General features: G+C 38.7%; 11 protein-coding genes across 11 annotated transcripts; 4 read left to right on the forward strand and 7 right to left on the reverse strand. All coding sequences in view use genetic code 12, as the record gives it.

Annotated features, from left to right (window-relative positions):
• Positions 1-70: 70 nt before the first annotated feature.
• I9W82_001086 (mitochondrial 37S ribosomal protein mS35) lies at positions 71-997 on the forward strand (the record flags this gene model as incomplete). Its single annotated transcript, XM_067689794.1, has 1 exon — positions 71-997. One exon carries the CDS (start codon positions 71-73, stop codon positions 995-997), a length of 927 nt encoding a protein of 308 aa, XP_067551109.1.
• Positions 998-1,142: 145 nt separating this feature from the next.
• NGG1 (histone acetyltransferase) lies at positions 1,143-2,906 on the forward strand (the record flags this gene model as incomplete). The annotated part of the gene is made up of 1 exon (XM_067689795.1): positions 1,143-2,906. The coding sequence occupies one exon, from the start codon at positions 1,143-1,145 to the stop codon at positions 2,904-2,906; it is 1,764 nt and encodes a 587-aa protein (XP_067551110.1).
• Positions 2,907-2,949: 43 nt separating this feature from the next.
• Positions 2,950-4,359, reverse strand: MAS1 (Mas1p; the record flags this gene model as incomplete). Its single annotated transcript, XM_067689796.1, has 1 exon — positions 2,950-4,359. The coding sequence occupies one exon, from the start codon at positions 4,357-4,359 to the stop codon at positions 2,950-2,952; it is 1,410 nt and encodes a 469-aa protein (XP_067551111.1).
• A 231-nt stretch (positions 4,360-4,590) lies between these two features.
• I9W82_001089 (uncharacterized protein) lies at positions 4,591-5,886 on the forward strand (the record flags this gene model as incomplete). Its single annotated transcript, XM_067689797.1, has 1 exon — positions 4,591-5,886. One exon carries the CDS (start codon positions 4,591-4,593, stop codon positions 5,884-5,886), a length of 1,296 nt encoding a protein of 431 aa, XP_067551112.1.
• Positions 5,887-5,970: 84 nt separating this feature from the next.
• On the reverse strand, positions 5,971-7,419 carry EHD3 (mitochondrial 37S ribosomal protein mS47; the record flags this gene model as incomplete). The annotated part of the gene is made up of 1 exon (XM_067689799.1): positions 5,971-7,419. The coding sequence occupies one exon, from the start codon at positions 7,417-7,419 to the stop codon at positions 5,971-5,973; it is 1,449 nt and encodes a 482-aa protein (XP_067551113.1).
• A 438-nt stretch (positions 7,420-7,857) lies between these two features.
• On the reverse strand, positions 7,858-9,459 carry I9W82_001091 (uncharacterized protein; the record flags this gene model as incomplete). The annotated part of the gene is made up of 1 exon (XM_067689800.1): positions 7,858-9,459. One exon carries the CDS (start codon positions 9,457-9,459, stop codon positions 7,858-7,860), a length of 1,602 nt encoding a protein of 533 aa, XP_067551114.1.
• Positions 9,460-9,727: 268 nt separating this feature from the next.
• On the reverse strand, positions 9,728-10,627 carry SEC62 (Sec63 complex subunit; the record flags this gene model as incomplete). Its single annotated transcript, XM_067689801.1, has 1 exon — positions 9,728-10,627. The coding sequence occupies one exon, from the start codon at positions 10,625-10,627 to the stop codon at positions 9,728-9,730; it is 900 nt and encodes a 299-aa protein (XP_067551115.1).
• A 216-nt stretch (positions 10,628-10,843) lies between these two features.
• Positions 10,844-13,483, reverse strand: TPS2 (trehalose-phosphatase; the record flags this gene model as incomplete). Its single annotated transcript, XM_067689802.1, has 1 exon — positions 10,844-13,483. The coding sequence occupies one exon, from the start codon at positions 13,481-13,483 to the stop codon at positions 10,844-10,846; it is 2,640 nt and encodes an 879-aa protein (XP_067551116.1).
• Positions 13,484-14,332: 849 nt separating this feature from the next.
• On the reverse strand, positions 14,333-16,243 carry I9W82_001094 (polyadenylate-binding protein; the record flags this gene model as incomplete). The annotated part of the gene is made up of 1 exon (XM_067689803.1): positions 14,333-16,243. The coding sequence occupies one exon, from the start codon at positions 16,241-16,243 to the stop codon at positions 14,333-14,335; it is 1,911 nt and encodes a 636-aa protein (XP_067551117.1).
• Positions 16,244-16,570: 327 nt separating this feature from the next.
• I9W82_001095 (chromatin-remodeling ATPase) lies at positions 16,571-20,755 on the reverse strand (the record flags this gene model as incomplete). The annotated part of the gene is made up of 1 exon (XM_067689804.1): positions 16,571-20,755. One exon carries the CDS (start codon positions 20,753-20,755, stop codon positions 16,571-16,573), a length of 4,185 nt encoding a protein of 1,394 aa, XP_067551118.1.
• Positions 20,756-22,574: 1,819 nt separating this feature from the next.
• Positions 22,575-24,437, forward strand: RLI1 (Fe-S cluster-binding ribosome biosynthesis protein; the record flags this gene model as incomplete). The annotated part of the gene is made up of 1 exon (XM_067689805.1): positions 22,575-24,437. The coding sequence occupies one exon, from the start codon at positions 22,575-22,577 to the stop codon at positions 24,435-24,437; it is 1,863 nt and encodes a 620-aa protein (XP_067551119.1).
• Between the last annotated feature and the right edge of the window lie 442 nt (positions 24,438-24,879).

Below are 24,879 nucleotides of genomic sequence, written 5' to 3' on the forward strand. Positions count from 1 at the left end.
AAAAATATTGAAAAAAAAAACAAAAAAAAAAAAGAAAAAATTTGTAGTTTCACCACACACCAGCACCCCTATGAAGCAAATACGCAGTAGCTCCTCTATCCTTCGCGGGATAAGAACATATTCATCTTCGGCGGTAAACAAGCCAGAGCTATATCTCAACCCACATGCTTGGCAAGGGTTGCCAGCGGATCAAGTATTTCAATTACATCAAATTAGAAAAAAATATCTAGGTGATGCTTACAATCCAACCAATGAGGAAAGGACGGCCATCTTATCCACAATCACTTCATTAACAGCTAATAAACCAGCATTGGATTATGCTTTTGAAATTGAAAACTTCAAGGAACGTGTCATGAACAATACTCCTATGAAGGATAGAGGTAAGCCTCAAAAGTTGAGCAACATGTTTGTGATAAATACTGGAGCGGAACCGCATCATTCTAGACGTATAGAAAACTTGCATAGAGTGTCAGCTTTTGAAATGCCCTTGTTAGCCAAGTATCGTCAACCATACACTCCAAAACCAAGAACTCAAGCTCCCATCAAATTGACATACAACTCCGATTTTAGTGAAGATGTATCCAATAAACACAATAGAAAGGTCACATTATACGTTGAATTGAAAGATTTGCAGCTCACAAAAGAACAGGAACACAAGTTCAAAATCCTTGCTGGTCGCAGATTCCATCATGGGTCAGATTCATTCCAGTTAAAGTGTGAGAGGTACCCCCAAGCAGCTCAAAATGTCAGTTGGTTGATTGACACATTCAACAAACTATTGGCAGAGTCCAAAGATCTTAGTAAGGAAACTTTCGCTGATATACCATTAGACAAACGTCACATGAAAACGTGGACCACAAAACCAAAGCCTGTGTTCCCAGAAGAATGGAAGAGACCACAGGATGCTCCTACAAAGAGACATGAAATTGTCAATAATCTTGTAGAGATGAGCAAGGAGAAGTTGGATCTTGACCAGCTTAGTAAGATTTCACCTTGATTGGAAGACTGTGTAGTTTGTAAATAGTTAATAAATCGTCGAACGGCGCGCATTTCAAGCCGCAAAAAAAAAAAAAACAGTAGAAAAGTATAAACACTTTCAAAGCCGAATAGAATTATATGGACAAGTGAGCTAATAATCAACTATGAAGGACACACACGATGCATCGACAACATTAGATGATATTATAAATGAGTTAAAGCTAACTTATGACGCATCCAATGGTTTATTAGATGGCGACTCGATTCGAAACATTCCTAATGTAAACACTTTAACTAACTTGAATAAATTATTCAGCAATTTGAAAAAGCAATTGAATCAGTTAGAGCACAATGATGAACAAGTATTGCACAGTATAGAAAAAAGCCAAGGCGGAAAAGATGAATCGAAAAAACGTCCCAGTGGTGACCTAGAGGATGATGAAGCCAATGCAGACACCAAGAAGAGGAAACTAGATAACACAGAAAAGGAAGATACCTCAGAGTCAAAGGAGAAAGTAAATCTGAAAGATGATCCAGTGCCTCCAGTTCAATCAGGATCTTTTTCACACGATAACGACACAAGACTCAAGAATCCGAAATCCGAGTATGTGGAGCCGCAAGTACTATCATCGAAAGCGATTGCTGCACTAGGTCTATATTCAGAAGACAACAATGGTTTGGAAACACACGGAAAAGACTACTTGAAGAAAAAATATGCAGTGGCATCTTACCCTGAGAATGATTTACAAGATTTGCTACCGGGAAAAATCCCCGATATAGATTTCTCAAAGAACAAACCACCAACTAATCAAGTTCAATTCAGTACGTTTCAATCGTATATTGAATCATACTTTCGTCCTTTCACCAATGACGATCTAAAGTTTCTCGAGGAGAGAAACATCATACCGCCTGGGTTTGAAAAGACAAACTACGATCCTGATGTATCACCTTTCATCATTCCAAGGTTAGGAAGATTTTACGCCGATATGTGGGCCGAAGAAGATTCCACCTTAGCTGCAAAACTCAACTCACCAGCTATATATTCTAATCAAACAGATGGATATCAAGCCAAAGGATCTATCAATGCATTAACTGATGATAAACTTTATACTGAGGATGTATCTTGTGGTCCATTGTCAAGCAGATTGCTATCAGCGATATTAAGTAACCATGAAGTAGAAACCGAAGACGATGAAAAGAAAAATGGTGGTGTAAAGAGTGAAAATGGCCCCGACCAGACTAATTTGCTTGCTCAAGATGAAGTTGCCACTCAATTGAATAGCAACGAGGACTATAGGATAACAACCGATGCAAATGATTATCAATCGATCGAAGATCGTCTTAAGCGTGAGCTCAAGTATATTGGTATATTTATGAATCTACCGACCCGGGATGATGGAAAAGCTAAGCCAAACAAGCTAACAGGAAGAGTACCAAAAAAGCTGGCCATCAGTATAGTTGATAGTGACGAATGGATACGGAACAAAGAAGATGACGAGGTTTGTGCCGAGATTAGGTCTTTGCAAAATGAATTGCGTGAGGTGACAAGTAGAAATAGAGCCAACAAGAGGAAATTGGTTCCCATTGTTCAAGACGCCATCGCATACCAGGAGTACTCTACAATATTAGAAGACTTGGATAAACAGGTTGACCTGGCATTTATGAAGAGGTCTAAAGGAAGAGGTAAAAAGAAGAAAATTGATGCCAATGCACCACAGCAACAAGCCATCAACAGTGGGCTTAGGGCACTTTTGGAGAAACGAAGAAGGTGGATTGAGTCTATTGGTAACTTGTTCCCACCACCAGAGATTATGAAACGAGAGCCATCTGAACTGGTACTTATCAAGGAAGGCACAGTCGATGCCGAGTTAAATGAAGAGGAAACTGAAAATGGTGGGTCAAATGCTGTCGACTTAATCACGCAATAAAAAATCTATATTTTGTACCTATTTACAAATTGAAACGAGCTTTCTATTTGAAGTCCATTCCTCTATGAATATCCGAAAGTGTTGGTAAAGTTGCGACATTACCAACAGCAGCTAAAGCAACTGGCCTATTTTTTAATCTGTAGTTGGCCCAATTAACAACATCGTCTTTGGTGATTGATTCAACTCTCGAAAAGACCTCCTCTGGTGATAATCTAAATCCAGTATTGACAACTTGTCTTCCGATATCTTCAGCAATTGCTGTAGAGTCATCCAAAGCTAATAATAAGGAGGCTTTGAGTTGTGATTTAGACCTCTCGACTTCTTCATCGGTAATATGTCCCAAACTCAATCTACCCCATTCTTTTTGAATTGCATCAACCAAAACTTTCAAATTGGCGTTGCTATCAGCAGTAAAGTAAACACCAAGCAAACCGGTATCTGCATAGGAAGTAGTGTATGCCATATAAGAGTTTGCAATTGGTGTCTTGTTAGGGCCCCCAGTTGCTGCAGTGATAGCCAATGGCGAGGGCGAGTTTGAGCCAACGCCAATTGATCTGTCCCAAGTTCCTATGATCCCATTGGCAACAGACGCAACAAAGAAATCAGGAGCTGACCAGCTTACACCTTCCACAGCCAAAGCCACATGAGTTGTAGGCATTGCGTTATCCTGTACTCTAATCTCTTCGCCGTAAAATATTGGTAAATCATCACCACTTTGTTTAAATGGTTTATCGCTCTTGCGGATATTACTGAAATATTTCTCGCCCAATTTGACAAGCTCTTCATGCTCAACACACCCGACACCAATCAACGCCATTCTATCACCTTTGTAATTAGTGGTGATGTAATCTTTCAAGTCTTGTCTGTTTATCGTCTTGATTAAATCTCTTGGTCCTAAAATGGTTCTTCCCAAATCTTGGTTTTTGAAAGCAACAGCGTGTAAATGGTCAAAGACTACCTCATCATACATTTTGTCAACTTCATCACTTTCTTGCAAAATGACATATCTTTCGTTTTCAATGGCCCTTTCTTCCAATTTTGATTTGGTCAACAAGTCACTCAAGATATCCACATTCTGGTTCAAGTCTTCCGCTAGACATCTAGTGTAATAAACAGTATTCTCCCGTGATGTATATGCATTAATCTGCGACCCTAAATTCTCAATCTCCAACTCCAAGTTCAACTGAGTTCTTCGGTTAGTTCCTTTGAAAGCCAAATGCTCTAAAAAATGAGCTGTACCGCTTGAATTGGGATTATCTGCTCTGGAACCTGCGTTGATCCAGACTCCTACTGTAGCTGTTTTAGTACCAGGCATCGATTCGCTTGCCACTGTCAACCCATTAGGTAAAATTGAAGTCTGGTAAGTTGGCGCTGGAGCGGTCGTTGTTGCTAATAAACGGCGTGGCAATATCGCTTTGTTATGTTTGAGTGTACGTATGGTGTTACTAAGCATCTTTATTGAACTGATATAGATATGCTTAGAAGAAGAGTTGTGGTTAACTCTCTCTAGATGATAATTAATAATTTCTGCAGTTCCAGACTATTGAAGTGGTAGCGTATCACGACCGTAAAAAAAAAAAAAAAATAATCTCTCTTCTTCGTCCTAAAAGTACAACTGAAAACATTTGTTTACTTAGAAAGCCAATCACCTGGTAATACCCAACAAGCTAGTCTAGATTCAACAATGGCATACACAGCTCCAGCAGTAGTGATAGACAACGGATCCTACACAACGAAAGCGGGATTTGCTCTGGACGACCTACCTTCACTCGTTTTCAATTCAAATTATATCGTGGACAAGGCCACCAATAATGTCATTGTAGGAGACGATGAAATGGACAAATACTCACAGTATCCAGTATCTACTTTGCTAGAAGATGGATTGATTTACAACTTTGACAATATCGTCCATAACTGGCGCTATGTCTACAATAACATTGATAATCATAACCTGATAGATTCCAAAGAGTTTCCATTGGTTATGACCGAACAATCTTGGAATACAATGAAGTCAAAAGTAAAAGCATGCCAGATTGTATTTGAAGAATTTGAGGTGCCGTTGTTCAGTCTTGTTAAAAACCCATTGACCCAATTATATCGATGCGGCAAATCCACTGGGTTGGTTATTGATGTCGGATCAGGTGTTGCGAGCGTTACACCTATCTTGGATGGAGTAATACAAAATAAGAGCTCTTTCCATTCCAAATATGCAGGAGATTTTATCAATTTGCACATCCTAAACTACTTGGAAGGAAAAGTACAGTCTGTCGACGAATTATTACCAGCCTCTTATAGAACTGCTTCAGAGTCATTCAAGTCGTACTACATGTCGTCGCACGTATTGCAAGAGTACAAGAACCTCTCTTTAAACTACCAAGTGTCCAACCTTGAAATTTATGATCACAAATTTTTAGATGTCAGTGACCAACGAAATTATTTGGAAAATTTGTTTGACCCAAATTTGAACAAGTTGCCAAACGTGAATTTACCTGAACCTTCCTTTGATGTACCTGCCTCACAAGGCTTAACTAATTTGGTGTACATGTCTATAAAAAGTCTTGAAGCAACTTTGATGCCCCGTAATGATGATCAAAGTTCACATTCACAAAATCGATTCGCTAGGTTCATGGAAATATTCAAGCAATTGTTGTCTAACGTTTTAATTACGGGAGGTACTTCTTTGGCTAGCGAGTTGTCTGATCACGTAATAAATGACATTAAGGCATTGATGCAAAAGTACTTTCCAAACTTTCCATTTGCATATCATGTTCAACAAATTAGACCTACTTTAAACAACGATAATGCTGATATTTGGGACAAACAATTTGGAAGTTGGTTAGGAGCATGTAACTTGGCCAGCATGTTGAATGAAAATGATGAGAACTCGAGTAGTGCAAAGATTGCATTGGACAATTGGTTTGTTTCTAAAGCTGATTATGAAGAGTTGGGAGAGGATTTAATTCTTGAAAAGTTCAAGTAATGCTTGACCAAAAGTGTGTATCATATATAGTTACTATAAAAAAAGAAAAGTGTATCAGTATCAAGAAATTCAAGTTAAAGGGTTCTACTTCCTCCAAGATACATACTTGTTGTCATACTTGGCAGTCTCTCCATGTAAATCCAAGATCTGCTTAATCTTCAATTCAACACCCAATTTATCGCCAGTGGTGGATTTAAAGTGCTTGAAAACTTCTGCTGGAGTAGGTAAATAGGTTCTGTTTGAGCCATCAGAACCGGCAATATAAGCGGCAACTTCCTTATTTCTAGGTAAACCAAAGTTCAAAGGATAATCTTTATAATCTAAACCAAACCACTCTTTGATCAATGGTGGGGTAGGTAACAATTTCAGCGTCTCATCAGTTTGGGTAAGAATATCAGAAACATATTTTGGAGTAACGATACTAGGATCATTCCATTTAGGGAAAAATGGGTCCTTAATCTTGTCGACCAATTTGTGAATAACACCTTTGGCAAAATCATTCTCTTTTGGTGGTAGTTTTTGAATATTGACCGCTGCAACCATTTCTAATGTGAATTGTTCCTTGATGGAGTTTTGTAAACCATGATTCATCAATTCAAATCCAACTGCTAATGAGGTTCTTGGTTTTTGCAACAACTTTTCCAAAGTCTTTTTAGCAAATGGTGAAGAGCTACTGTGTTCTTCAAAGAATTTTAAAACCTCATTGATATTCTTTTGTGAGAATGCTTTATTGTTTAATTCAAGTTCTTCCTCGGTTAACAAGAATTTGTAATCAGCTGGCAACCTCTTTTCGCTAAATTCATTCAAGACATCATTGACCTGTTGAAAGTATTGGGTGTTTCCTGATACTAATGAGATCTTCGAAATGTCATCGATTTCAGGAGGTTGCAAATTTGCCAATCTGATAATCAATTGAGGAATCTTTTCAGACTTGACGTAATGGGTGGCAAAACCTGAAAAATATGCATCCAAACCAGATAAAACAGTACCTGTTAATGCTGTGTAGTATCCGATCTTGTCATCCAATCTTGGCAAAAAGAATGTGGTTCCAACATCGGGGAAGAATCCGATATCCATTTCTGGCATAGCCAACTTTGTCTTTTCTGTAGCTACACGGAATGGGGCGTGAACTGATAAACCCACACCACCTCCAAATGTAATACCATCCATCAAGGAGACATATGGCTTTGGTAAAGTCGAAATCAAGTAATCAAGGTTGTATTCCTTGTCAAAGAAGTCAGCACCGTATCCAGGATTGCCCTTGACAATTTGGTTAGCACATTCAGCAACATCACCACCAGCACACAATGCTTTGGGAGAGTTTGTTGTTAAAATAATGACACTGTTTTCTGGCTCCTTTGCGTATTTCCACAAGTCTGGAGTAATCAAGTTCACCATCTCTGTATTTAATGAGTTCAACTTTTTGACTCTGTTCAAAGTGATGATCCTAGCATGGCCTCTGGAGGAATGTAAGACCACAGCATCATCACCTGCAGCCGAGCCAGAAGTTGGATTCGTTGATAATTGAGACATTCTGATTCGATTAAAAGAAGAACAGTTGCTTAAAATGCTTGCAATTGGTGATTTGTGAATATGTTTGACAGATTGGTAAACTCTATTCATAAATTGGTGAGGATCGGTGAATTTTTTTTTTGGTTTAAATAATACTACAATATTGGTTTCGGATATTTGATTGAGATTGAGAAGTTAGAAGAGTGTGCGTTTGACAAATTAGACGCTAAAGATGGAAAAAAAATTGTGGAGATTAGTGGGGGAAAGCAGAAAAAGAGAAAACTAAATCCGCGGAAAACCGAAATCGTCCCATTCCAAACACACAATGGCAAAACTTTGCCTCTACAGGAGTAATGAAGCCACCCCCTAAACACTATTCCATATAGATATTAGATAGATGTTTGATATCTCCCTAGACGTATATACAGTGCAGTAACTTTTATCCAGCTCCACTAGGCCCTAAACGCCCTGTAGCATATCATATTGACCTAAAAGTTGACATTCCTCTCTTTTATCTTTATCATCTCCACTGTCCTTCCCAGCCAAACGATGCCCCGTATGCTGCTTTGGCTGCTGGTAGTGATAAAACTTTCCAGACTGGTAAGAAGCTATAAGAATAAGACCACCATTAAACCCAATTGCTACCTTATTATGATTAGTGTTACTACTAGACGTCCAAGCGTGCTCTGGTAATCTGATGTAAGCAAACGACCGTCTCGGTGGCTCCCAAATAAGATTATCTAGATAGTCTCGATAAGGAATTTTGTTCAAAAATGATGTTGTGTAGGGATTATGTATGAATTTGCTCTTGGTTTTGCTGAACCATGATTTCTTGCTCTTCAAAGCCTCTTGCTCTTGAGTTGAAGTATTAACTGTTTTTGAAACAAGCAAGCTGGCAAGACTCTCATTTAATTCTTCTGATGAAGAACGTCGAGTATCAGTATCACTTTGGTCATCATAGTCACTAAAACTGTTTGGATGATCATCAGATTCCTGTGCATGTTCATCACCTCCTTTCTCATTGATGGCGTCACCTTTAATTAAATTGAAAAAATGTATAGTATTGGATTCTGACCCGCAGCCCAAAATGGTCTCGTCATGGTTGAAGCAAAGGGAATTTATTTTGGCAACATTATGGCCACGACGTAGATTTTTAACCAGAGTTAAGGATACCTTCCCATCTTCTGCAGTGGCAAAATCGAAAACACGCACAATCGTTCCTTTGACAGATGCGCTGGCGATTTTGTTGCCCTTCTGGGACATGGCAATTTTGCTAATAGAAGAGTCATGGGCTTTGAATATTGACACTGGAGTCAAGTTCATTGTATCATAAACCATAAGCCAGCCTTCACTATCTTCTTGAATATCACGAAGTGTTATATTAGGACTTTCAAATACGCTATTGCTTTGCTTAACTTTTGGCGTTAATTCAATATATTCATCAAGGTAATGGGTTCCTTGAGTATCATTCTCTGTCAAATGCATGGATACATTGCTATCTCTTCGAGGCTTGGAGAACATATTGTCATCCTTTATTGCACTAATTGGTATACATAACCATGATTTGTCGTCAATACTCAAATCTCCCACAAAGGTGTCAACATTGGGACTTAGTCTCAACACAGAAAGCAATTTAATACAGCTGAGATCGTAAATGTGAAGCTCCCCATTATGTAACGCAATAAGCAACCGCTTGCGATTCAACTTTACGTCAACCACGCTAGATTCAAACTCCAATTCAACAATTTTGAGACCTTGTTTGAGATTAACGACTTTCAACGATCGACAGTCATTAGCTTCTGGTACAATTATCGTTAAACTGGTCGAGAATAACATCTTCAACAATTTCGTGGGACATTTCTCATCCGTGGAGTGATCGGCTTTTACGGCTACCTCAGAGACGTCGTCTATTGAGTTTGACAATGTTCTCCTAAGTTGAGTCTCTGAAGACGAATATAATTCTCCAAAAGGTTCACAATTGAAAATCTTGTTGCCATTGTTAGTTGCAATCGATACTAATGAGAAGTCGGGATTGAATGAGATATCATTTATCGTATGCATTTCAGTAAATCTATGGTCAGTTATTCAAAGGAAAATGCTCGTGATCCTTTCACTCGCGGTTGTCCAAATTCGGAGTTTTATACAATTTTGACGCGACAGAGAGACGAAGGCAGCAATTTTGAGCAGATCCATGCAACGAGTTTCAGAGTGAGCATTACATAAACGATGTTACATAAACCTGCTCTTTTAAAGTTTATATACTTACACAAGGAGCGAGTTCCACTTCAACCATTCTCACAGACTATTTCCAAATCCTCAAAGAGAATATCTATTCGTCAGCAACCTCCTCTAATGTAACCTTTCTCTTGCTCTTTTTGGCATCACCAGATCCATTTTCAGTTGCCTCAACACCGGTAGCTTTTTTCTCGGCACTGGTCAAAATAGGCTCTACTTTATCATCACTAACAGCAGCCGTTTTAGATTTCTTTGACTTTTTTGACTTTTTCTTCTTAGGTTCTTCCCATCCGTACAATGGCACAAAACTTTCAAAAAACCCACAGTCTTCAAACAAATTAGGAAATAACCAAAATGGTTTAGGAAGCGCCACTAAGGAAATAACGTATATGATAAACCTGACAATTGCAGTGGCAAAAAGTAATCCAATGAAACCCAATGCTGCCATTGACAAGTACCAGACACCAACTCTCATAAAGTTTGGCCACAATGGGAACAAAATTATCGCAAATATACCTGCAACTGCCAATAGACTGTACAATAAAATGTATGGGTTAGGTTTAGTATACAACCACCCGTAATAGAAGTTAGGATCAACCACAGCCTTTTCTGATCTCTTTAATGTTGGCTTCTCACGATTAGGTTTCCACCCTTTAACGGCTTTGACTTCAGCATAGTGCAATTTCTTGACCGGTATAATCATTTGATTTTGAATCAACAAGATAAAAATCTTTTGCACTTCCTCAATAGATGTGATTGGTGGTAGTCCATTCCTAGGGTTCTGCTGCTTGGCTTTATATTCATCGCTTAAAAGTGCCCTTTCGAAACGCTTGTATCTGAAGAATTCAAGATCATTCTTGTTGTCCAATAAACCTACTCTTTGTTTCAAAATAGGATTCTGGAATAAGTAGTTTGCCACATTGATAGCAGCTGGCGACTTTTGAGCAGAAGTCTGAATCTGAACTTGCCCTGTAGGAGGCGTTGGACTAGACATGAGCAGTATTCCTTTGTAGTTTTGCGAAAAGCTGTTGTTGTGTTATGCTACGTGTAAAGTGCTTTTGCTTCCTTTTTTTTTTTTTTTTGGAATTTTTTTTTTTTTTTCATCAACGTCACCTGAATCAAGTTTGAAACGGGAACTATACAAAGAGACCGATAATCAACTCTATTGTCCTTTATATTGTAAACTAAAAGATTATACACAAAACGCTGCTCACTTAGCTGCATTCCCTAATTCAATACTTCTTTTCTTCCTCAATGATGCTTGGTGTATAGCATCTTTTGATTTCATTGAACTGGCGCTATTGGCAACATGTCCTCTATCATCCAAATCCACAGAACCAGCACTCTCAAACAAAGACACAGTTCCTGCCAACAAACCCAAAGTTTCAAGTACTTGGGCTGGTTCAGTTAAATGTGCTGTAGCCACTGTTTTTTTAGAAGCTGGCCCCACAGCGACAGGAAAGACTCCATAAGTGCCAAATTGATTGGTTGGAACATTGTCCAATTTCCATTGGTTTTCAATCTTGTGCAACGACTTAAACATATCCTCATCTGTCAAATCATCACCCAAACACAAGACAAAGTCAGGTAGTTTCTCGTGACACACCTCATCTCTCGACTCTTCTTCGAGCGACTGTTTTGTGCCATGCGGGTGGGTGACTAACCTTCTAACAATTTCACCCTTGTTTAAGAACTTGGGTCTTACTTCGATGTTTGCCTTACCCGACATCACTTCAACATCATATTCGGTTGCAATAGTTTCGTTAAGTTCATCGAGACACTTTTGAGCTTGATAAGCACCAAGTTCTGGATCAGCTCCTCGATAATGCCAAGTCAATGCAACCTTTTTAATTTCAATGTTGGAGCCAGGCGTTTGCTTTGTATACTTTTTAAATACATCCTCCACTTTTGGTTGCCAGGACATATCATAAGCTTCAGCCAAGTTGACCCACTCTTTAGACCCCAAATCCTTGATAAAACAACCATGTTCAGCTGACAACCCAACATGTTTCTTACCCATCCATTTCTCTAAAAATGCTTGATCTCTACCAGAAATAATCCAAATTTGATTCTTTGGATCTGATGCCAATATGTCCAAAACACGATTCAATTTGTCAGATGGGATGGCTGCAGCGGGATCTTTCACAATGGGAGTCAAAGTTCCATCATAATCAAACAAAAACAATCTTCTCTTTGAGTGGCTGTAATTTCTCAATAAAAGTGGTCGATTCAAAGCTGGAGTATAATGGCTAGAATGCGTCACCACTGAATGGTCAATTATGTCACGAATAAAAGTTGACGTCCAATTTTGAACTGTATTAGAAACCACTTTTTTATAAAGTGTGCTTTCCAAAACTTCTTTTTCCTCGTTGGTAAAAGATAATGCATCATTGATGGTTTTCGATACGCCTACTGAGTCCCATGGGTTAACCAAAATTGCCGAGTTCAAGACGGATGCTGTTCCTGTGAATTCTGATAAAATTAGCGGCGAGTTGTTATACTTTTGACAGATTACAAATTCAAAAGCTGTCGTGTTCATTCCGTCTCTTACCGAGGTGATTAAACATAAATCAGCAACTCTCAATAATGCCAAATACTCTTCTTTCGGAACCCGCATTTGGTAATGTAAAACAGGTGTATGATTCAAGGTACCATATCTGGAATTGATTTGATTTATCAATTCTGTTGCCTTTTGCTCGACATTAGCTGAATGACTATAGCCCGGAGTGGAAACTTGGATCAAAACTACCTTATCTCTCCATTGAGGATACATTTCCAAAAACATTTGGAAAGCCTCGAGTTTCTGTACAACCCCTCTTACCCGATCCAACCGATCTCTTCCAACAATAATCTTCTTATCCTTGTACAACTTTCGAATAGCTTCAACTTTTTGATCTATACCACTCGATTTGGAAAAAGCATCCTGTTCAATCCTCAAGGTATCAATACCGATTGGTAAAGTTTCTGCCGAAATCGTGGTTCCATAAGCGAAAATTTGATTCTTGGTCACTTCACATCCCAAGACTCTCGCACAGCAAGATACGAAATGCCTTTGGAACGACTCAGATTGGAAACCAATTTTATCAGCACCGAGTAAACCATCTAACAATTGACTTCTTTTAGAAAGACATCTAAAGTACTCCGATGATGGGAAAGGCGTATGTAAGAAATGCCCAATATAAGCATCTGGAAATTCCATGCGTAGTAATTGAGGCAATAACAACAAGTAATAATCATGTATCCAAATGACATCACCGGGCTTGTAAATTTGTTTAATCTTGTTGGCATAGGCTTCATTAAACTTTACATAATCGTGCCACGCTTGAATCTCTTCCTTTCCATCCGAAGGTACTCCCAGAAAGTAATGGAATACCGGCCAAATAACGCTCTCTGCATACCTTCTCCATCTTTCTTGATCACGTCTTAACAACCAAATAGGACCGATATTCTCTGACCCTATGGCTTTTTGTAGCTTTTTTTCAATCTCTTCCTTATCTTCATCATCAAGGTATAATGGATCATCTTCCAAATTGTCAGCAGTAACATTAACCGTGTTCTTCACCTTGTTCTTTAACTCACCAGTCCAAGCAATAACATGGGTTTCCCAATCGGTATGTTGCTGTAAAAAGCTTTGCGAGGAGAATAAAGCCAGACTTCCATGCACAATGTCGACGTCCCAATAGTAAAGATTGGTTTTGGAGTCGTAGTTACTAACAATCTGAGTAGGTAAAGTTGTCAGGACGTTCAAGATACGACCGGATAGTTTCACTTTGTCGTTGTTTGCATAATCCTTCGGAGATACCGCATGGATGTTTGCCGGAGATACCTTCAATTGACTCAATTCAGGCATTTCAATGGTATAAATGTTCTGGATATGAAATCTCAGGGCAATTAAAGTGTATTTAATCCTCTTCTTTCTTTATGAATAGGAAAAAATGAAAGTGTAGTAAACGGTACTGTCGGTTTGATAAATAAAAAAAATTAGAATGACAACCCGATTTCAACAATGAGATTTTTAGATTGCGGTTGTTGAAAAAATTGTTGCACAGAAAGTGAATGTAAGTTACAAAAATGATGTCTTTTTTATTATTCTTCCCTTTTCTTTGCTTGCACTTGCGTGCCTGTCAATGTAGAGCAGTAACAAGAGATTGTAATTAGCCACACAAGATGGAGAAGAAAAGTTGTTTGAAATGTGTCCTTAAGAAGGTCTGCGAATAGTACAAAGTGCGCCAAAATACGAGACCACGAGGCGTTTGAAAATTATTTGCATTTGGAAAATCTTTGTTGCAGTTTGCTCAATTGCAACAGCACCTGCAAAAGTTTTCCATAGGTGATTTCCACAAAATAAGCAACTAGAAGGATCACAAGAAGAGGCAGAGCTTTCCAAAACAAGTACTACGCAAAAGACTAGACCTAATTTTTAAAGCAAAAAGTTTCCAATTTTTTTCTCATTTCACAAAATTATCAACAAAAGGTAAACAAATGTATACGTAAACATGGACATGTAGATCACCTCTCTAATATCCACCCACAAATTACTCCACTCTCAGCATAAAGCAAATGACAAGGGTCAAAAAAATGAAAACAAATATCGGCATAAGTACCATAAATCGGGTGAGAAAAAATAAAAAACCTCTCACCCTTTTCTTTCATATATAGCCGATTCCTTAACCCAAAATCACACTCTCTCTCCACGCATTTAAGCCTCCTCACTAGCACCTGCTTCAGATTTCTTATACTCTTCATAAGCACTTAAAGCATCTTCGAAGTGGTTGTTGAATAACTCATCGTCATCCAACAAATCCAAGATTTCTTGGTTTTCCAATCCCAACATCATACCAGTAATCTTTCCTGCAGCTTCAGGTTCTTGAGCCTTTCCAGTAGCAACAATTCTTGGGTACAATTCCTCACCCAAAATTCTCTTTTGTTGCTCTGGTGGAACACTTGAGACGATAGCAGCCAAATCCTTAGCTGGGACCTTGACACCAGCTTGACCTGGGTAAGGTTGTTGTGGTTGTTGTTGTTGTTGTGCTCCTTGGTTTTGGAATTGTGGTGGCATTCCGTAAACTGGAACAGGTTGACCGTTTGGACCTCCTGGTCTTGGCCATTGTTCAGGGAATGGTTGACCTGGTTGACCTGGTTGGCCTGGTTGACCTCTTCTCATCATCATTTGAGGGTTTGGTCCTGGGAATGGAGCATTGCTTCTGCTTCCTGGTGGGAAGAAGCCTTGTTGACCGTAGTACATTGGAGGCATAAATTGACCTGGGAATCCACCAGCAGCAGCAGCGTTTTGCATTCTCATTTGGTTTCTGGCTTGGATTTGTTGTTCCAATTGGGAACGTCTAACATCCTTACGTTGAGCCAAAGCAACATACAATGGCTTACCATTGACCATTCTTTGGTTCATCTCAGTAATGGCTTTAGTGGCTTCTTCTGGTGTGCTAAAGCAAACAAAACCGAAACCTTTAGATTTACCAGCATCATCAAGCATAACCTTTGCTGAAGTAATGGTTCCGAATGGCTTAAATTCTTCTTCCAACTGTTCAGAATCAATTTGGTCATCCAAGTTCTTGATGAACAAGTTGACTCCTTGGTATTTGGACAATTTCTCCAATCTAATGGCTTCGTATTGTTTCTTTAATTCTTCGGTTCTTTCTCTCTTCTTTTGAGCTCTACCAACGTAGATCTTTTGACCATTGATTTCCTTATCGTTCAAAGCTTCAACAGCTTCAACGGCGGATTTGTGGTCTTCAAAATTGACGAAACCGAAACCTTTGGATTTTCCATCTTGATCCTTTTCCAAGTAAATGGAAGTAATCTTACCAAATGGAGCAAACAAATCTTCAAATTCTTTTTCAGAGAAACCCAAGTCAATGTTCTTGACGTAAATGTTGGTGTAGTTGGCTTTCATTTCTTCAAACTTGGATTCACGATCCTTCTTTGAAACGTGTTTACCAACGAAAACCTCACGGTCATTCAACAACATACCATTGACGTTTTCAATAGCAGCTTCAGCAGCTTCAGCGGTTTCATAGTGGACGAACCCAAAACACTTAGATTGACCCAAATCATCAGTGGCAACCTTACATGACAAAATTCTACCGAAAGCTGAGAAAGTATCGTGCAAAGCCTTGTTATCGATAGCTGGGTGCAAGTTCTTGATGAAGATGTTTCCATCACCAGATCTTCTTGCCGATGGGTCTCTTTGAGACCACATAATACGGCATGGTCTACCTTCAATAAGACTGTAGTTCAATTCATCAATAGCTTTTTCACCATCTTCGAATTTGTGGTAGTTGACATAAGCATAACCCAAAGATTTTTTAGTAACAGCATCACGACAGACTCTAATAGATGAAACTTGACCAATAGGAGAAAAAATTTCAAAAAGAGTTGCTTCATTGACTGATGGGTTTAATTCACCAACATATAATGAAGCTGAGTTTTCAGCGACACTACCTAATTCACCTTGTTCTTCAGAAGTAGGTTCAACAGAAGCAGCAGTTGAACTAGCTGCAGCATCGGACTCGACACCTGGTTTGACAGATGATGGGTCGATGTTCAATTTCTCCAAGGACTCTTGAAGTTGGTTAGTCTCAGCAGCTGACATTATTTTTTGGGATGTATGGATCTTGAACTGAAAAAGCTTGAGAATTGAAAGTGTCTGAATAAATTTTTCACAAATTTTTTTTTATTAAATTTTTTTTTTTGTAATTTTGTTTTCTCTGCTTCTTGATGAGGTTTTGAAGAAAAAGAAGACAGAAAAAAAATAGAAGAAAAAGGTCGTGTAAAAGTTAACGCGTGCTTGTCGTATTTCAGCTGCGACACAACAAATACGACACAGAATCTCTTAGCCTTTGAAAGTGAAAGTAGTATTGTACATTATATATTTCCATTTTCTATAACAATTGCACTAAATAACTATACTGACATCCCTTTACTCCTTTGTCTTTAGCTTGATTCTTTTATACATTTCGCTGATTTTAGTGCTGGGCACTTTGCTAGGCCAGTACTTTCCCGCATAAGACCAAAGGTTCTTCTTTATCTGAGTTGGATCGGCACCAGCTTTCGCTTTTTTTGACTCAGACTCAATATGATCTCCAACATTCATTAGCTCGTCACGTAAAATCTTGGCCCATTCGTGCTTATCCAAGCCAGTATTTCCCTTTTGTAGTTTATGAAGAGACTTGAACACTGGGTATAAAGCGGATTTGCATAACTTTTGTGTAGATTCATCCATAGGTTCATAGTGTGAATCCTCTTTGTGATGATGATGATGCACGCCTGGCAGGTGCTTGGCACTGACCTCCTTTTCGTGCTTAACTATTGAATGTCCTGACGGCTTTCGCGGAAGAGAGTGTGAACCGTTATGCAGATGTTGGGAACTTGGTCTCTTAGCTTTGGTACCACGGACGCTGTCTGGAGTCTCTGATTTGACACTTCTCTTAGATTTAGTAGATGCAGTATCGGCTTTCTTCATCTTTCGTTTTGGCTCAGGAGCCGTTTCTGTATCATGCTCATCATGGAGGAGAGTGAAAAGATAGTCAACCCTTCTACCTAAATGAACAGCACCAGGTACTTTTTTGGTATTAGCTTCCCCAGCTTCTGCATTCTTTCCAGCAGGAGCAGAGTCCAAGTATAGCTTGTTTTGAAGTCCCAACAAAGGATCATCTCTGATTTGAACCCACGATCCATAACCAAATTTATACACACCGGCTAGTAACATAGCATCATCTTTTGCTGTCCACTCACAAGTCCAAGACTGCACTGCTTTAGGGTGCCTTGGCAAGTGAAGATCTAATGGATTACCATTGGGTATAATTTTTGCAAGAGCCCTCATGTCAACAGGCCTATTCAAAACGAGCTCAGCATTGATGTTTTTAACTCCTTGGTACTCGAAAAGAACAGCTTTCTTTTCCTTCTTTTTGGCCACCCACAAAGCTGTTTGATTCTGATCGGCACTGTTGGGATCTTCTCTTTGCTCCTTGGCCTTTTTCTCCAATTCGGCAAGTGCTTGGGCTCTCCTCACTTCTTCCTCTTTGACTAGTTTTTTTGCTGTATTGACTATCTCATTATAAGCATGCTTGATGTAGACTGGATTCTTGTTACTGATGCTTCCTTCTTCAACCAATTGGTCCCACTTTCCAGTAAGATCTCCCCATTTTAATATAGATCGATAAATTCCACGAATTTCCTTTTCGGATAGTTGGTTATCAGTGGCTCTTCTCCTACCAGAAGATTTCAGGTCATCAGCACTATCCTCAACATCACTAGGAGCAACTGAGCCATTTTCAAACTTCCGTACTGCTGCCTTCCTCTTGGAATACATGGCAATCTGCTGTTGCAAGTACTCCTCGTCAGCTTTCTTCTTTTCCTCATCCTTCAATTTGGTCAACTCATCTTGAGGAATGATGTCATCCCACTCAATGTCAGCTTTGTAATCAGTAACTTCAAATTGCTTCAAAAACTCTTCCGAACCCAAATTAGATTCACCCAAGTCAGGTGTCGTTACATGATCTTCAGCGTGATTTAAAACCTCATCTAGATTTAAATTCTCTAACTTTTGCTGATTATCATTATCTTTGAACATGGTACTTGCACCGAACTTTAAGATTTGGGATAACTCGCTTGTGGAAGGTTCAGTTTTACTACTCTTTTTCGCATTAGGGTCGGTTATACCCAATGAAATGATAGCGTACTCCAAAATCATCTTCTTTCTTGCTCTTTCTAAAATCTGCTCCTCGACTGTGTCCTTACTAACAAATCGGTAAACCAGGACATGATTCTTTTGACCAATTCTATGAGCTCTAGCCATGGCTTGTAAATCAGCTTGAGGGTTCCAGTCAGAGTCAAATATAATAACAGTGTCAGCAGTCATCAAATTGATACCCAACCCACCTGCTCTCGTAGATAATAAAAACGCAAAATCTTTAGAGTCAGGAGCATTAAAGTGATCAATGGAGATTCTTCTTTGAGCCGATGGAATACCTCCATCCAATCTTTGAAATTGATATCCTTTTATTGCCATGTAATCACCAAGAATGTCCAACATTCTCACCATCTGGGAGAAAATTAGAACTCTATGACCTTCTTTTTTCAATCTCGATAATAACTGTTCAAGCAATACCATTTTACCTGATGACATAATCATACCTTTCAAGATGTTTTCTCTAGTATGTGATCCAGCTCGAGCAAGCACCCGCTCTTCAGCTCCATCAAATAAGTAAGGATGGTTCGATGCCTTCTTCAACTCACTCATGACATTCAACAAAGAAATCTGCGACCCATTGTTACCAGCATTCAATGCCGCATAGTTTTTAGTGATGATGTTTTTGTAATATTCAGTTTGTATATCTGAAAGTTCAACACGTAATATTCTCTCAGTTTTCGATGGTAACGATGTTTCCACATCCTTTTTCAACCGTCTTAATATATAAGGATTGATCTTTTTCTGCAAGTCCTTAATGTACAGTTCTTGCTCCTCATCAGGCGTCTCGAAATCAATCTCTTGTTCAATGTCGAACTTGCCAGGCATTAAGAAATTACACAATGCGGCCAACTCTTTTAAATTGTTCTGAAGTGGAGTACCTGTAATCAAAAGCCTATTAGCACAACGGAAACCTTTTAAAGATTCATACAACGAGGAGTCAGCGTTCTTTAACCTATGTGCTTCATCCACCGCCAAGAATTGCCACTTGAGGGAGCCCAACTCATTTCTATCCTTCAAGATATACTCATAAGTGGTTAACAAAATATTAAACTTTGGTTTGCCGTTTGGTGTATACCACTCGTAGTCTCGAATTGTTTTTCTAGCCTCTCCATTACCCAAGTAGTAAATACAATTGACATCAGGAGACCATTTCTCAAACGTCTCTTGCCAAGCGGGTATGGTCGACAACGGAACTACAACCAAATGTGGTCCATTTTGTCGCCTAGCATATATTAACCATGATAAGAAGGCAACTGTCTGAATGGTTTTACCCAACCCCATCTCATCAGCTAAAATACCATTTTCATTTCTTGACCATAAAAATGCCATCCAATTGAGACCGGTTAATTGAAAGTCTCGAAGCTCACCATTTTTGATAAAGACCGGCTGCTTGACCAACTTTTCAAATCTTGGTCTTTGCGACAAAGGATAGTTTGCTGAAAAATTGGGAAGGATTTTGGAATTTAATCGTTGTTGATATTTACTAACTTGTTCAGGTGCAATTTTAGCAATCTCTTCAGCATCCTCCCATGAACATTCATCATAGTACAATCTTCTCCACTTGACAAAATACTCAAGCCTACTCTCGCCATCATCCTTTTCAACTCTTTGGCTATCAACAATTCTCTCAACATGCACGTATTCTTCTTGTTCATCCCTTCTTCGCTCTCTTTCAATGTCCATTGCTTCTATATCTTCTTTAGTAGTTAGTGGGTCGTTCCTGACTTCATTATCATATATTATAAACTGTTTGATGTAATTGTCAACTTTTCTGAACCCTTTAAACTCTTTTAAATTGTTGTAAGTTTCCCAAGTGTTGTGCAAATGTGAGGCGTCTGTCCACTTGATTTTAAACAAGTAGTCTAACTTAGGCTCATTGGTCATTTCCAAATTGTCAGGATTAGGCTTGTGATCCATAACGAGGTCAATTCCACGTTCATTCTCTGGAGCTAGTGCTTGTTGATAATAGTAGTAATCATTCTCCTCATCTTCATCTTCATCAAAATCACTTTCAATCAAGTCAGCGTCATCGTCCTCATCGATTGTGTAATTGACTTGTTTATTGTTTCTCGTGGAGAATCTCAATTCCTGTGGGGATGGAGCTTTAGGAGATTTCTGCTTCTTAGACTTTCTTCTAGAAGAAGAGCCAGATGATCTTTTCTTCTTCTTCTTCTCCACCATAAAATCATCATCATCGTCAAAATCGTCCCCATCATCGTCATCATCATCGTCTTCCATCAAGTCATCATCGTAGTCATCCACGACCTTCTTGCGTTTTCTCGAACGCGGAGCCTCATCGGAGTCCGAATCAGACTCTACAATTGATGGGCCCTTCCTCTCTCGGTGTGATCTTCTCAAACCGTAAAGTTCCGGATTTAGGGAAGCTTCCTCTGGCACCAACAATTTCACCATTGTTTCTCAAAAAGCGTATCCGCAAATCGAACTAGGTTGTGGAAAAGATTGGTGGGATTTATAACACTTCAGTAGACGTGTGGCTATTCTTATTTCAAAACTACCAACAATGACAGCCTTGACTGGAATTTGCAACCGTGATGGATTATTGATCTCAACTTGATGAAAATTGACGATCAAGAAATTAGTCTCAGCAATGCAACAAAATTAAAGTTGAATGAAATACCCTTTGGGGAAGTGTTTGTATTTGACCTGTAGTATCGATTGATCTCGAGTTCAAGTTAAACCACGATGTTGGGTCGTACCGAAAGTTAGGTTATTTGGAAAGGAAAAATGGGTTTTAAAAAAAAAAAAGAAAAAATTATCGTCAGGCCAACGACAACAAAAAACTTTCAACATTTCGGAGGAGAAAAAAAAAACATGTTATGCTAATAGGGGATGTATAAAGATTTAATTTCTTTCTAGTAGATTGTGGGTTAGAGTTATCTACAACGCTCATGGCGAAAATTAGAATTACAGACCATTTTAAGAAATTGTTGCAACAACAATAGTATCATTCCATTTTGATTATATGACAATATAGACACAGCCCCAGTGACTGCTGAATTGAGAAATGCCCTAGGGAGAATATCAGCGTAATCTGACCCTTCTGGTACATTTAAACCACATTTTGCAGCCATTAGGAAACATCACCAATGTAAATTGTGGTATGATATAATGAGCCGTTAGGCACCAGGCCCCTATAACTTTCTTCCTCCAGTTGAAGCCAGTAGTGACAAACTGTACTGTGAGGTCGGCCCTGTCGCAACCAATTTTGCAACCATTGTGACATACGTTGAAGCAGCACAATTTATGCAACGTCATTTGTAGCAGGCTCTCATATACGTGTTATGGAAAGCACCCGAGCTTCCAAATTATGATCAATCACAAGTACGCTTGAGTTAATACTGAAACCAGCTACAGACCAAGCCAAACCAGCAAATCAAATACACTCAAAATGCGATCAAATGCATGGGAATATATGAGCAGGTTGGTTAAAAACAGCAGCATCCACAGAGGGCAATAAATCATGTACAAACGAGGCCCGTTAATCTCATTTTTTGTTTTCTCGAATTTGACATTATATAACAAACATATTGATATGGTAGTTAACTCGGTCTGAATTCAATTAGTAGAAGGAAAAGAAGAACAAGGAAAGATTGGGCAACAAATGTTTTTTTTTTTTTTTGTTGAGGAAAAGAAAACGAACAATCATTCAATTCTTTTATTTAAAAAGAAAAATTAACCAAACACACACGACTTTTGTAATTACCCGGCAAAGTTGTACTAGTGATCACTTCTTTCGTGTCTGGTAAGTATGAAGAGTTGCTTTAGGAATAGTTATAGAAGAATATAATAAAGAAGTGGAGAGATAGTCTCTATTCGAATGCTACATTTGCTTGTATTACTCGAAATAACACTTTAGTTCTTGTAGTTACTTTTACAAATAGCAATCCCACAAGTAATATTCTCAATGTTACTACTACACTTGAAACCAAATATTCCGGTCTAATTGTTGTTCATTGCTGTTGTGATTGTTCCATCTAAACAGCATATCATGTAAGCCAATAACGTTTGTGCATTTACTAATCACTTTGACTTTGACGCCGCACTCCGAAACAGAAACATTTTTTTTTCTGCTTAGTGAGTGAAGAAGCACATCTCTCTCTTAGAGTAGAAAAGTGGTAGCGAAGTCTTTGTTTTTTTTTTTAAAAAAAAAATTTTTTGCACTGAAAATTTTGAGACGTTTCATAAACATAACAACAGCATCACTACAACAATGAGTTCCAAGGGTAAAGGAAAAAACAATAAGGGGGAGACCAGTTCAAAGAATGAAAGAATTGCTATCATATCCACCGACAGGTGTAAGCCAAAAAAGTGTAAACAAGAATGCAGAAAGAGTTGTCCAGTGGTAAAGACTGGGAAATTGTGTATCGAAGTTACCCCTGCTTCTAAAATCGCATTCATATCAGAAACCTTGTGTATTGGGTGTGGTATTTGTGTAAAGAAATGTCCTTTTGATGCAATCACAATTATCAACTTGCCAACTAATTTGGATGCAGAAACCACCCATAGATATTCAGCAAATTCCTTCAAATTACATAGATTACCTACACCAAGACCAGGACAGGTATTGGGTTTGGTTGGTACAAACGGTATTGGTAAGTCAACAGCATTGAAGATTTTGGCTGGTAAGCAAAAGCCTAACTTGGGTAGATACGATGATCCACCAGATTGGGAAGAAATTTTGAGAAACTTTAGAGGTTCTGAATTGCAAAACTATTTCACCAAAATATTGGAAGACGACATTAAAGCTATTATCAAGCCACAATATGTTGATAATATTCCTCGTGCTTTAGCCAAATCGAAAGTGAAAGCAGTTGGTGCTATCTTAGAATCAAAGAATGAAAGACCTGATGACTTTGAATACGTCTTGAAAGTTTTGGAATTGAAACATGTCTTGGAAAGAGATGTGGAAAACTTGTCCGGTGGTGAACTTCAAAGATTCGCTTTGGGTATCACTTGTGTTCAAGAAGCCAACGTTTATATGTTTGATGAACCATCTTCATACTTGGATGTCAAACAAAGATTGAGAGCCGCTGAAATTATTAGATCACTTTTATCTGCTACAACTTACATTATTTGTGTGGAGCATGATTTATCTGTTTTGGATTATTTGTCAGATTTCATTTGTATTCTTTATGGTGCTCCTTCTGTTTACGGTGTGGTTACTTTGCCCTCGTCCGTAAGAGAAGGTATCAATATCTTCTTGGATGGTCATATACCTACTGAAAATATGAGATTTAGAACCGAATCATTACAATTCAGATTAGCAGATGCTGCTGACGATCTAATCTTGGACAAATCCAACTCATTGGAATACCCATCCATGTCCAAGACCCAAGGTGACTTCAAATTGGAAGTAGAGGCAGGTGATTTCACCAATTCTGAAATTTTGGTGATGATGGGAGAAAATGGTACTGGTAAAACCACATTCTGTAGGTTGTTAGCAGGTGCTATTGCCCCAGATGGAGGAAAAGAAATCCCCAAATTAAACGTTTCAATGAAGCCTCAAAAGATTGCACCAAAATTCACAGGAACTGTAAGGCAGTTGTTTTTCAAGAAAATAAGGGCGTCTTTCTTGCACCCTCAATTCCAAACCGATGTTGTTAAACCATTGAAAATCGAAGATATCGTTGATCAAGAAGTGCAAACTTTATCTGGTGGTGAGTTGCAAAGAGTTGCTATAGTATTAGCATTAGGTATACCCGCCGATCTTTACTTGATCGATGAACCATCCGCTTATTTGGATTCCGAACAGCGTATTATTTGTTCTAAAGTTATTAGAAGGTTTATTTTGCATGCTAAAAAGACTGCTTTCATTGTTGAGCACGATTTCATCATGGCCACATATTTGGCTGACAGAGTCATTGTCTTTGAAGGTCAACCATCGAGACATGCATATGCTAGAAAACCAGAATCTTTGTTGACTGGTTGTAACAGATTCTTGAAGAACTTGAACGTTACATTCAGAAGAGATCCAAACTCTTACAGACCAAGAATCAACAAGTTGGACTCACAAATGGATAAAGAGCAAAAATTATCAGGAAACTACTTCTTCTTGGAGAACACCGAATTGTAAGCGGTGATGCAACTCAGTGGTAATGAGATAGTCTGACTGGACGAGGTACGGTACTGATACAGTCGCCAGATACAATAAGGCATTTTTGTGCCTTGATTGCTGGCCAATAAAACTTCCCAGTGTATATTTATGTTTCGGGTTCATGAAACCCAAGCCTACCTTGCCCACATGCTTGGCGCAGCTAGCGCTTCGACTATATACTTAATATCACGTTTTATAGATTCATTCAAAATTCATGTAGATCTCGCATCATTCGAAACTAGAGCTAAGCAAAGCAACTGAAGTTGTTAGGATCTGATGTTCATAGACACACGTCGCTTATTGACACCATGTGGTTTCAATTTTTATGCAGTACAGCAATTGTAAACCTGTCTTTGTGATTGTATGAACATTTCTTTGTTTCTCGTCAGTGGGAATTTTAGGGTTGCGCAAAACACAGAGA

The sequence above is a fragment of the Candida metapsilosis genome, assembly GCF_017655625.1.
Source record: "Candida metapsilosis strain BP57 chromosome Unknown scaffold1, whole genome shotgun sequence".
Classification (NCBI taxonomy): Eukaryota; Fungi; Ascomycota; class Pichiomycetes; order Serinales; family Debaryomycetaceae; genus Lodderomyces; species Lodderomyces metapsilosis.